The sequence below is a fragment of the Orcinus orca genome, chromosome 13 (assembly GCF_937001465.1).
Source record: "Orcinus orca chromosome 13, mOrcOrc1.1, whole genome shotgun sequence".
Classification (NCBI taxonomy): Eukaryota; Metazoa; Chordata; class Mammalia; order Artiodactyla; family Delphinidae; genus Orcinus; species Orcinus orca.
Window position 1 is genome coordinate 70,941,754 of NC_064571.1, and position 12,661 is coordinate 70,954,414.

General features: G+C 47.0%; 1 protein-coding gene across 2 annotated transcripts in view; it reads right to left on the reverse strand.

Moving 5' to 3' along the window:
• DPYSL5 (dihydropyrimidinase like 5) overlaps nt 1–12,661 on the reverse strand; it is an 89,536-nt gene that overhangs the window by 43,513 nt on the left and 33,362 nt on the right. For both annotated transcript variants that reach the window (XM_049696290.1, XM_004268119.4), the window contains exon 2: nt 6,105–6,369. In XM_049696290.1, coding sequence (XP_049552247.1) covers nt 6,105–6,369 — 265 coding nt within the window. The remainder of the gene's footprint in view (nt 1–6,104; nt 6,370–12,661) is intronic.

A 12,661-nucleotide genomic window follows, 5' to 3' on the forward strand; every position in this document is an offset into this window, starting at 1 on the left:
GCATCAGTTCCTTGATGCCTTTATCTGGTCCAGGCAAGCTTAGAGCCACACAGTGTTGAGTTAACTATTTGCATGCAGCCTACTGAGAGGTCAGAGGCTGTCTGAAAGGGGTGACTGTCCAGAATCTGGGGTTTCAGGATCCTCTGAGTGGTGTGGTGAAAAGGGCCTCAGACTGAGAAACTTACAGTCTGGTCCAACTACCTCTGGGACTTGGGGCAACTCATCCACTCTCTCTCCCTGTCAATGGGAGGGTGGGGATCTATTTCTAAGATCCCTCCAGTTTTTTTACTGGAATGAAGTGAACTTGGGAACATCAGTTAATAAGCAAGACTGTATGAGTCTGGATCCCGATATGCAGGAAGTGTTACTGCAGAGCAAAAAGACTGGAAAGAGATTTTGGCTAGAATTAAACAGAAATGGACAGAATAACAGAGTCAAGAAAAAAGAAGAAAGGAAGTGAGCGGCATTTAAAGGTTTAAAGCCCAAAGAGCCAGGTTCAAAGACAAAATAGCAAAAACAGTCTGCCCGATGGATACATGGGCTCCTTGGTAAGAAGGTTGGCAGGCTGGACAACAAAGGGAATTTATTTATGTCCCAGCGGGTCATATCCCAGGACTCTGATAGGTTTAGTCCTCTGCAGTGGGAGGAGGGAGGTAGGGTCAGGACCCTCCGCTGGGGGCGGGAAGTGGCAGGCCACCTAGCCTGTGCCACTATACATCTGCTAGGCTGATCCTGTTCTAGACAAACACTCTTTGGGTTAGGATTTGGCTCCCCTTGTGGTTTGACTACAAGAATAGATGTCCTGCTGCTGATGGTTTTGAGTTAGTGGGAGGCTGTCTCAGTGACCAGATGGCCCTGGCACAGACAAGAGAGAGCCTCTGGGTCCTCAAAGAAGAGGCACAGACCCAGCTGGATTTCCATTTGATGACATCTTGACCATGGCCAATCCGCCGCTCATTGATGATGCCTATGCGGTACAGACAGGAGGGCAGAGCACAGCACCAGGGACACTTAGCAAGTACAGGGGTTCTAGGCCCCAGGCTGGGGCTTGGGAACCCAATAATGGGACCCTATAATGTGAATAGAAGGAGAGAAACTAATAAATAATACTGGCAAGGGTGAGGCAAGACAAGCCCAAGTTTTCAAAGGGGATTCAGATGTCATTCTGGCACATAAGGTGAGGGTCAGACAGGCAACAGGAGTAACAGCCAGGACAACGTGCCATTCAACATAGCCGAGAAAGTTCCTTAATAATCTGCATGCTAGTGTTAGGATCATCAAGGATGCTTTAAAAAAAAAATACATGGGCTTTCCCTGGTGGCGCAGTGGACAAGAATCTGCCTGCCAATGCAGGGGGCACGGGTTCGATCCCTGGTCCGGGAAGATCCCACATGCCGCAGAGCAACTAAGCCCATGTAGGCGCTACTGAGCCTGTACTCTAGAGCCCGAGCTCCGCCGCTGCAATGAGAAGCCCGCGCACCGCAACGAAGAGTAACCCCTGCTCACCGCAACTAGAGAAAGCCGCGTGCAGCAATGAAGACCCAACATAGCCAAAAAAAAATTTTTTTTTAATTAAAAAAAAAATTAAAAAAAAATACAGATGGGGGAAGAGGCAGACCTAGAGACATTGATTTCATTAGTCTGGGGTGGAGGGTACAGGCAGTATAAAGGAGGGGTCTGGACATGTATTTCTAAAATAATTCCCCAAGTAGTTTTACTGTAATTTGCTTCCAAAGGTTGAAAACCATTGGCCTAGACAGTGGTTCTCAGTCTATTTTTGGAGGACTGGGAGGCAGAAAGGGCATCTAGGAAGCATTTCCCCATTGTCCCTGATGCCCCCTCTGTCACCATCTTAGTGAAGGGGCTGTGCCTGTAGTTTGATTCTGATATTCCCACCGGGCCACGGAGAGCCACTGGTGGGGTGGAGCTCAACAGCCTGCATTAACATTCTTATTATGTAATATTAGATTCCCACCAAAGAATAAGCATAACTTATGAGTAAGCTAAGTAGGATAATGATAAAAGACCCCCGTGACCCAAGTGAAATCCTAGACCTTTATTAACACAGTTGGTGTCACTGGCTCTCCTCCCTCCCCTCCTGCCCCTGCCTTCCCACAGGAGATAACCCCCTTCCTCCGTGGGGGCATTTTTAACAAGCAGGGCGTCCTGGCATCTCTGGAGACCAGGTTCTGGGCCTCTGGGAGGGAGGGGCCTGCAGGTTGGAGGCATGGAGGAGGCAGGGAGGAGGATGGAGTGCCCGGGCTGTGAGCAAGGGGGGCAGAGGCAGGGGAGCCAGGCAGAGCGTGCCCCAGCCTCTAACAGAAGCAGAGGCGGGCAAAGCGTGTGTTAAAGAAGCGCTAGAGAAACCCCTTCAGACCCAGTACAATGGAGACCCAGATGCTCTCAGAAAAGCCAGGCTTTCAACGGTTTTGTTTTCCCAGCCCTGGCTGCTGCTGCCCAATTGACAGGCAGGCCATAGCTCAGGGGGTGCAGAGTTCAAGGCCCTTCGGATCTGTCAGACGGGAACAAAAAGGCGCAACTTGATCTCTCTTTCTCTATAGGCTAATCACAAGGGTGAGCTTTCCTTGGGGTTATTATTCTATTATAAACCCAGATGCTGAAAGCAGATCAACCGTTACCTTTCTTAGAAGGTGCAAAGTAGGTCAGCGGCAGTCTATCAGGGTGCACAGCCTGGGCCTGAGTGCCACAGGCTGTGTGAATAATTAAATCCACACATCCCTGACATCAGCAGTGCAACAGGAGAGCATTTTCTCTCCCCAGGAGGTTGTCAGGAATTAGAGATAAGAGGAAGCCAAAATATCCAGCTGTAGGAGCAGCAACAGGGAGGAGCAATCCAGGAGTGGGGGGGACGGGGACGGGGCAGGAAGCCAGTTCTTGGGGGGCTGGGATGTCTGAGGCAGGACTCTGGGCAGGGTCTCCCAGAGGGGTTTGGGGAGGACTGCGTCAGGGGCTGTGTTATGAAACAGACGCTCAGTATGAGCCGCGGCACAAGGACAAGGTCCGATCTTACTTAGGGGGTGGATATAACAAAAGGTCAGTTTAGGTGACGCGAGCAGCCAGAGTGGCTTGGCGTTTACGGGCCTTAAATTTCCTATAACTTGGGCCTGGCATGGATTGGGGGTGTCTGATCCTACAGGAACTGGGGGAGGTGGGACCCTTAATCACACAGGGGTTTTTCTGTGTTTTTCCAGAGACAGCTGCTTCCATGGATGAGAAGCCTGGAAAAGATCAAAAGTTACCCACCACCTTGCACAAAGTTGCACGTGCAAAGGTCTTCATTCGCTGTAAAGAGCTGGAGGCTCTCAGGGGAAAACTCGTCACTCCTGGCTAATGAGGCCCCGGCAGATGACAATGTGGAAAATAAAACAAAGAAAGGCCAGCCTCCTCTCCCAGAGGCTGGTAGGCAGCATAGTGACAGTGTGGCATCCGACCCTGGACTAAAGATCTCCCAAGCGGGGAGAGTAACCAGCAAGCTACAGTTTTTGGTGCAAGGCTGCACACTGCATACAATTTTTGGTGCACGCTGCAAAACAGACCCCAGCGTGGACTGGTGTGGTAATCAGAGTTATGTTGGTGGTAAATACCGGGTCCTCTCTTACTCTCTTGCTGGGAGTATAAACTTACAACCAAACTGGAAAACAATGTGGGAGTCTCTCCTAGAGCTAAACATGTGTGTCTTCTATGACCCAGCAATCCCACTCCCAGGAATATGCCTGTAGAAACGTGCACACACGTTTACTAAAAGACATGGATGAGAACATTCAGAGCAACAGCATTTGTCATAGCCCCGAAGTAGCAACCACCCAAATGCCTGGTGACAGCAGAATATCTAGGTACTCTGTGGGCTCTTGTACAGTAGAACACTATGAAGCAATGAAGTACAACGTGCAAAAACATGGCTGAATTTCACAAAAATAATGTTGAGCAAAGGAAGCCAACGCAAGGGTCCAGGCTGCCTGATTTCATTTACATAAAGCAAACAGTCAAAACCTATGGTGAACATGCTGAAAACCACCCGCTTCTGCACTTTAAAGAGGCAAATCGTATGGAGTGTGAGTTATATCTCCATTAAGCTGTTACTTTTTAAAAACTATGGTATTAGAAGTCAGGATACTTGTTATCCTTGGTGAGGAGTAGTGACTAGGAGGGGGCACAAGGGGGGCTTCTGGGTGCTGGCAATGTTTGGTTTCTCAATTTGGGTGCTGGTTACAAGGGTGTGTTCAGTTGTGATGATTCTGTGTACCTTAGAACCTGTGCGCTTCTCTGTATGTATGCTGTACTTCAATAAAAAAAACCACAAATGAAGCAGGCCTGGCCTGGCCGGGCTCAAGTGCATGGGGATGGTGAGCCAGATGTGCTCACTCTCTTCAGAAAGGCTCCGACTGCCACCAGAGTCCCCCCAAGAGGACCCTGCAAGAGTTTATGAGGATGGGGCTCCCCATTCATTAGTGAAGCCTCATCTGCAGGGCCCTGGAGTAATTCTCAGAGGAGAAAGTAGGGCAGGTCCACCAATCACTTCTATTCCCAGGGCTTGGCTCAAGCGGGCAGGTGTGGCCTGGGATGCCAGAGTATTCAGTAGGCCTGGCGGCATCCTTGCCTCAGCAGAGGCTGGGCCATGGCTACTGTGACTCCTCACAGCTCAGCCTTCCGGGGGTCTGATCTGTTGCGTCTGGACTGGGAAGGAGGCATATCCTCAGGGAGACCTTAAGGGACATCTGCCTGAGCTGGGCCAGCCTCTGCCTGCCTGGAGCCCCAGCCAGGCTCTTCAGGGTGGGTTTGGGGAGCCTTATCAGTTGCTGCCTAACAGCCGGAGCACTGGAGCCCCCAGGAAGATGGATCCCAGGGGGAGTGCACTGAGCACGGGAGAGGGGCTCCCTGAGAACCCCAAGTAGAACAGAGGTGAGATTTTAAGGTACAGGGCCAATGGGGATTTGAGGCAGTGGGCCAAAGTAGGACATAGGACTGCTGCCACTGGTGGACTCCTTTCACCCAGGGGGCATTAGAGGCCAAGTCCTTTATAAATCAGACAGTACAGAGGGCTGCTGCCAGGGCCAGGGACTTCTGACCCTCAAGATGCTGATTCAACTCTGCATTTGAAAAAAGTCTTCATAGATGAATCTGATGCACAGCTGGATGTAGAGACCGCATGGATAAGTATCAATCACTTATTCAGTCAACAAACAATTGCTGGCCAGCTACTCTCATTCCAGGTCAAGGCCAGGCTCTGGGAAAGCAGAAGAATACAGTCAGGTCTTGCCCTTAAGGAGCCCATAGTCTGGTGTCCAGGGAGAGGCCTGCGTACTACAGGTAATTACAGCACACAGGGATGACAGCAATGACAGGATTCTGGAGCACAGAGAAAGGGTGAAAGAACCTACTTGTGACTCTTTTGGCGAAACATAATTTCCTCCTGATTCATTTGTTTCACAGGTCTGAATTTTTGTATTTTGCATTTAGGGACATAAAGTAGCTCAGGCCCAGCTCAGTAATTCTTAAACATTGTCCATGATAATTCACTCTGAAAAGAGGGCCTACCACCAGTATCTTTCAAGCTGTTTTTAAAAAGAACGAGCTAGGAAAGGCAATAAAAGATAGTTAACTATGTCTGTTTCATAATTCTACCATTAAAATCATCTAGAATAGGCATATCTATTTTTCACAATTTTGGGGAAATTAATTTAGCTTATCATACATAAAGCAGTCCCTCAGACCTACCCCCCACACACGCACACCTCCTGCCCCACACATGCAACAATAAGAAACTCCAGCTATTCTCCTCTTCCTCTAGGTCTGTACTACATGACATAAAAATATAAAAATAAAATCAGTTCCTGGCCTGGGTGCCTCAGTAAGTGATGCGATCAGCAAAATAGGCTTAAATGCCTCCTTTTCCATAATCATAGAAAGCTATGACATTTAGCCTGAAATTTCCTATTTTAGTTGCCACAGCGGCCCCTTCAAGAGCACCCTTCTCCTTTGAGCGATACAGCAGGAGCACCCTGTTCATGTGGATCTAGTCCAGAGCAGCCCCAGAAACAGAGGAAACCACCGAGGGAGGCACTTTCCCCAAACAGAAGCTTTACCTTGGTCCCGTGGTAGAAGTCGTCCACGCATGTGGCGTTCATGAAGGTCTGGTGGAAGTGGGTGCTGGTGTCGATGCCTCCAGGGATCACCAGTTTCCCAGTGGCATCAATCACCTTGGCCCCTCCAGGGATCATGAGCTCACGGCCCACCTGCTGGATGATGCCATTCTCAATGTAGACATCAGCCTCGTGGGTGCAGTCATCGTTCACAACCTTGCCTCCCTTGATGAGAATCCGCACACTGGCTGAATTGGCAAGCATGTTCCTGTGAAAGGGGAGAGGGGGCACTGGTCAAGGTCAAGATTCCTTTTCACTGTCACCAAGGTCCCACCCTTTCCTGTGAGAGCCCAAACTCCATGGGCAGAGTACGTGAGCAGGGATGGGGAAGAAGTTTCTCCACAGCCCGAGGACACTGGTCCTATAGCCAGCTGGGGTCACAGGCCTCCCACTGACCTCCCAGCAGGACTCATTGGGAATCATGACACCACAGCAGTCAGGGTGAAGCTGGGGCCCAAAGAAACATCAATTTTCACCTTCTCAAGAGGTTGTGGTGGTTCTAAAGCATTTTCATATCTCTTGTCTCATTTTATTCCTAAAACAACCCAAGAAGTGGCATTTTACAGACGAGAAAACAAATTGCTAATAAGGAATTTATGGCTACTAAGTAGCCAAGTCAAACCCAGACGTCTTGTAGGACCAATGTCCCCACTATACTGTATGGTCCTGAAGATATCAGAGGCTCCTGGGATGTGTCTCAGAGAGCCAGATTCTCCAAGCCTCACAGCTGCTTAATTCATGTCATTCTTCAGATGGATTCTGATTCAGTTCACCCTCCTATGTTTGTCTCAAGAAGTCCACGACCACACTGAAGCACCACAGCTGGCTGCACATTGACAAGCTCATCTGATATGCTCAAGCCCCACCCGCAAGGTTCAGCTTTATTTGGTCCAGATTGCATCCCCAGAATCAACTTTTCAAAAGCCATAGAACTCTACCATACACTTAAAGAGGAATTAACCCCAAATCTCTTCCAGAAAGTAGAGAAGGAAACCTTCCCAAGTCAGTTTATGAAGTCAGTACTGCCCTGATACCAAAGATAGAGAAAGAAATTATAGAAAAAAACAAACAAACAAACAAACTATAAAGTAATATCCCTCATGAATGTAGGTACAAAAATTTCTAACGAAATATCAGCAAACAGAATTCAGCAATATGTAAAAGAATTAAAGAATCCCACTATGCAAATGGAATTACTTCCAGGGATGCAAAGCTTGCTCAATATTTGAAAATCAATCAATGTAATCCACCATATTAACAGGCTAAAGAAGAAAAAAATCACATAATCATATAAATTGATGCAGAAAAAGCACTGGACAAAATTCAACACCCATTCATGATAAAAAACTCTCAGGAAAGTAGGAAAAGAAGTTAACTTCCTCAAGTTGATAAGGAACATCACCAGGGACTTCCCTGGTGGTGCAGTGCTTAAGAATCCGCCTGCCAATGCAGGGGATATGGGTTCGATCTCCGGTCCAGGAAGATCCCACATGCCACGTGCTGCAACTACTGAAGCCTGTGCACCTAGAGCCCGTGCTCCCCAACAAAAGAAGCCACTGAAATGCAAAGCCTGTGCACTGTAACGAAGAGTAACCCTTGCTCAGCGCAACTAGAGAAAGCCCACACACAGCAATGAAGACCCAACACAGCCAAAAATAAATAAATAAAAAAATTAAAGAACATCACCAAAAAACCTACAGCTAATATCAGAATTTATGAAAGACTGAATACTTTCCCCCTAAACTGAGAATAAGGCAAGGATGTCTACTCTCACCACTGTTATTCAACAAAGGGAGTTTTAGCTAGCACTAATGAAATAAAAGGCATATAGACTGAAAAGGGAAAAATAAAACCATTCTTATTTGCAGGTGACGTGATGGGGGCTATGCAGAAAATCTCAAAGAATCTACAAAAAATCTCCTAGAACAAATGTCAGTTCAGCAAGGTCACAAGGTACAAGATCAACATACAAAAAGCTATTGTTTTTCTATATACTAGCGATGACAAATGGACACACAAAAAAATTGAAATACTTAGGTAGAAATCTAAGAAAATATACAGGATTTGTATGCTGAAAACTACAAAATGCTGATGAAAGAAACCAAAGAAATAAATAAGTGGAGAGACATACAATGTTCATGGATTGGAAGACCCAGCATAGTAAAGATGTCAATTCTCCCCTAATTGATATATACGTTTAATGCAGGTTGATTCGGCAACTATCTTGACCATTCAGTATCTGAACAGAAATGATTTTTACTTAGGCTTAGAAAATATAGGACACAATCTGACCGGGGGAGGGAGACTACACCACTGCAGTGTCTCTGTGGGCTCAATAAAGCCCACATTTCTACATGGTAAACTTATTCTTCAGGATCCAATCAATTGTTCCCTCTTCTGAGAAGCCTTCCCCAACTCCCTCTGTACCTTCATGAGGCACTGGAGTCTATCTCCACCTCTGGACTAAGTCCTCAAAGTCAAAGGCGTAGCAGGACCAGATGCCTGGTCCTCATCCCCAGCATCCAGTATAGGAAACTCAAAACTGTTCACAAATGAACAGTTTTGGCTGCATCTACTTGTTGCACCCGGACAATCAAATGGTTTAAAGCAACAAGTGGTAGGCCAATTCCATATTTGTTGCCCAGGACATTTGGCAACTCTATGTCCAGGATAATGCTCAACTTTCATCCCTTTTCCAATACAGCACATCACTGTGAACAGAGCAAAGGAAGCGACATACTATCTCTCATCCTCGTCATTTCATTTTGCCTGCCACTAGGCAAAGTACAGGAAGCCTTTGTCCCAGGATGAAAAGGTCTCATAATCCGTTGAAGGAATAGCTCTTGTAAGGAAATAAGTCAACTATCTGGAGAGCTTAGCCTGCTCTCCTGGACACACTTGCTTAGGCAGTTGTTCTTTTGCTTTTTGTTTTTTTTGTCAAGTTGACCAGATTGGAGTGCATGGAATCTCCACACCAAGAGAGTTTACAGTACTTATTCAGCCTCAACTGCCAAGTCCTCCTGCTGTCAGGAGAGGGTGGTCTGCTGGGGGCAGTGTTGGGAAACAAGACAGGTGGCTGGGAGTGAACGCTGTTCCCTTACACAGCAACATTGTCCTCCATGAACATCTGGTCCCTGCCAGGTATCATTCTGACCTTTGGGGAGGAGGGGTCCCTCCCCTAGGGTGGAAGGCCCTGGGCAGAGGCAGTGGGGAGGAGTTGGGTAGGCCAGAAGGATGGGGGGACAGGTACAGTCACAGCAATGAGTCCATTGTCTGAAGCTGGAATGAAGCTGACATATTTCAGGGGAACTTTTGTCCTAAAATCTGAAAACTGGAATTTTAATTTAATACACAATAATCAGGAAATGAGTTTGGTTCTTAAGTGATGGACAAAACCATTCTGGCCAAAGGAAGTCCAGAAATCCTCAGAGATGTAGTCTCTCTCTCTCTCTCTCTCATTACAAAGCCAAGGCCAGGTGTGACCACAAAAGGAGAGATGCAAGTTCTCAGAGGGAAATGATGGTAAGACACACACAATCCTCTGTGCAAATATATAATCCTCATCTTTTAAAGCAGCTTTAAGTAAGAGGAGAAATAGGAATATTTATGCTGGGAAATTGCTGCATAGTCATTATGTCAGTGTGGTAAATGAGGATATTGATTTGCTTATTAATCCAGAACACATGCTCATAGCACACACCTGGAGGGCAGAGACCCTGAAAGGGTGATATGATAATGATTTATGGGGGATTCTTATCTGAGCTTTGATGCTGGAATCATAAACCAAGGGTGTTTTCTTCAGTAGAAATAAGAAAACAGCTTTTAGTAAGCTAACACCCTGTGCCTGGAATTTAATTCACATGGCAGCCCCGAGAAGAAGGAACAAGGCAGGAAGTATTAGCCTCGTTTTAAGATGAGGAAGTAGAGGTTTTGAAAATAACAGGTAGGGACTTCCCTGGTGGCTCAGTGGATAAGACTCTGAGCTCCCAATTCAGGGGTCCCGGGTTTGATCCCTAGTCAGGGAACTAGATCCCACATCATGCGGCAACTAAGAGTTTGCATGCCACAACTAAGGAGTCCAAGTGCTGCAACTAAGGAGCTGGCGAGCCTCAACTAAGGAGCCAGCCTGCTGCAACTAAGACCCGGAGCAACCAAATAAATAAAAACTAAAAAAAAAAAAAGTCTACCTTTAAAAAAAAAGAAAAGAACAGGTATCCCATTAAAGGTCACACCACTCCAGCATGGAAGGATGGGCTTCATACCCAGGTCTGTGACTTAAAGGAAAGGTTACCAAAGTTAACTCTGGGTAGAAGAGTTTCAGGTGATTTTTATGTTCTTGATAGTTTTCTATATTTTTCAAATTTTATACAATAAACTTGTATTACCTTTTAGAATTTGAAAAGTTGTGTCAAGAAGGTTTTTTTGGGCCTTCCCTGGTGGCACAGTGGTTGAGAGTCCGCCTGCTGATGCACGGGACGTGGGTTCGTGCCCCGGTCCAGGAAGATCCCACATGCCGCGGAGCGGCTGGGCCCGTGAGCCATGGCCGCTGAGCCTGCACGTCCGGAGCCTGTGCTCCGCAACGGGAGAGGCCACAACAGTGAGAGGCCCACGTACTGCATAAAAAAAGGTTTTTTTTGTTGTTATTGTTCTTTTTAAGCTACAAAGAAGGCAGAAGGAATCCAATGTGACCCTTCATTCAGGTCCAGTGAGCTCAGTCCCTCCCTCTGCCACTCTCCATGCAAGGAGATGAAAAAAGAACCTGCTACCACCAGCTATAACACTGAATCCTTCTCTAGAACCCTTGGGCTGCCACCATGACTCACCCGGTTGTTTTCCACTTCCTTGTTGGAAATCCCTGAAGGCTAACCAGGCTCTGAAAGGGCTGGGCTCCCTCAACAATACTGGGGAGTCCTGGAACCTCTCTGGTCTGGAGATCCCATTCACACAGCCTGACCTGGTCCTGGAAATCCAGGCTGGACTGGACTCCCAGGACTACCTTAGAGGGAACTCATTCTCAGAACTTGGAGGGTGCTGTTAATGATCTTAACAATTACTAAACGCCTTCTGTATAATGGGCCCCTCCCTAAGCCCATCAGATACATCATCTTATTTGATCTTTACAGTACCCTGAGATAGGTACCATTATTGTCCCCAGTTTTACCATGAGGAAGCTGATGCTTAGAAAAGTTAAAGGAACTTCCTCAAGGTCACACAGTTAGTTTGTAACAGAGTAGGAATTGAAACCCAGATAGTCGTTTTCAGAGCAGTTATGAACTGAATGTTTGTGTCCTCCCAAAATTCATATGTTGAAGTTCTAACCTCTAGAGTGGCTATATTTGAAGATGGGGCCTCTAAGGAAGTTTTTAAGGTTAAATGAGGTCATAAGGGTGGGGCCCTGATCAGATAGGATTAGTGTGCTCATAAGATGAGACAACAGAGAGCTTTCCCTCTCTCCCCTACCCCCTCTTACCCTTGTGCACCAAGCTTATGCGCAGAAGAAAGGCCATGTGAGGACACAGTGAGAAGGTGGCCAGCTACCAGCCAGGAAGAGAGTCCTCACTGGAAACCAACTCTGTAAATAATGGCTTCAGTGTAAATAGTGGCCTGGCTGCTAGGTCTGATTAGGCACAATACTGTCAGCTCCCTCCAACCCTCTGGTAGACTATCACCTTCAGACTGGAGGTTGTTGTCATCAAAACTACCTGCAGGACTTCAGTCTTTTGCAGTTACCACTCCAGGCCTGGACTGGTGTGGTTGGATAATATCATATCTCCCTGCCCAAGGTGCTTTTGGAGAATATCTTTTTAAAATGAACATTTGTGTGCATGAAAATATTCTATAACTTCACTCCTTCTCAGTGTCAAGCACTGGAGACAACTCTGAAGGCACACAGGACTTGCTCTCAAGAAACTCAGTCTAGTGGGCGAGAGAGACACAAATAATTGCATTACTAAGTGGCTAAAGTGTCCAGGGGACACTGGGTGCCTCTCACCAGGTACCAGACACCACAACTCTGACTGGATGAGGCCAGCAGGTTGGTGATGGGAGGGGTGTCTTGTTACACAAGTATCCTCCCCACGTTTCTACATTTCCAGATTGTCTACATCACCAAGATGTCTAATCCCTCCTGGTCCCCCCTTGCTGTTGACTTGTGTGACGGTTGACATTCATTATGCTTCTCACCTCCCCCAGCAACCTCATTAGCACCTCATTACTACAGCTTTCCCTGTTAGTCTTTGCTAAACGAAAGAAAGGAAAGACCCACTGACATGTTTCCCCACAGTGTGCCTGCTGTCTGTGAGTGTACTATGCATGTATGAACATTACAGAGTGAGGGGTGGGTGAGTGGGGAGATACTTTGGACCTCTTCAGAGAGTCCCCCCAAAAGGGAAAGGATTTGAGCACAGTTGTTGAAACACATGCTTAAGCAGTGCAAACGCCACTGGCTATGACTGTCTTTCCCTCTGCTCTGGTTGGGGCAGCACATTCAAAGAACATTC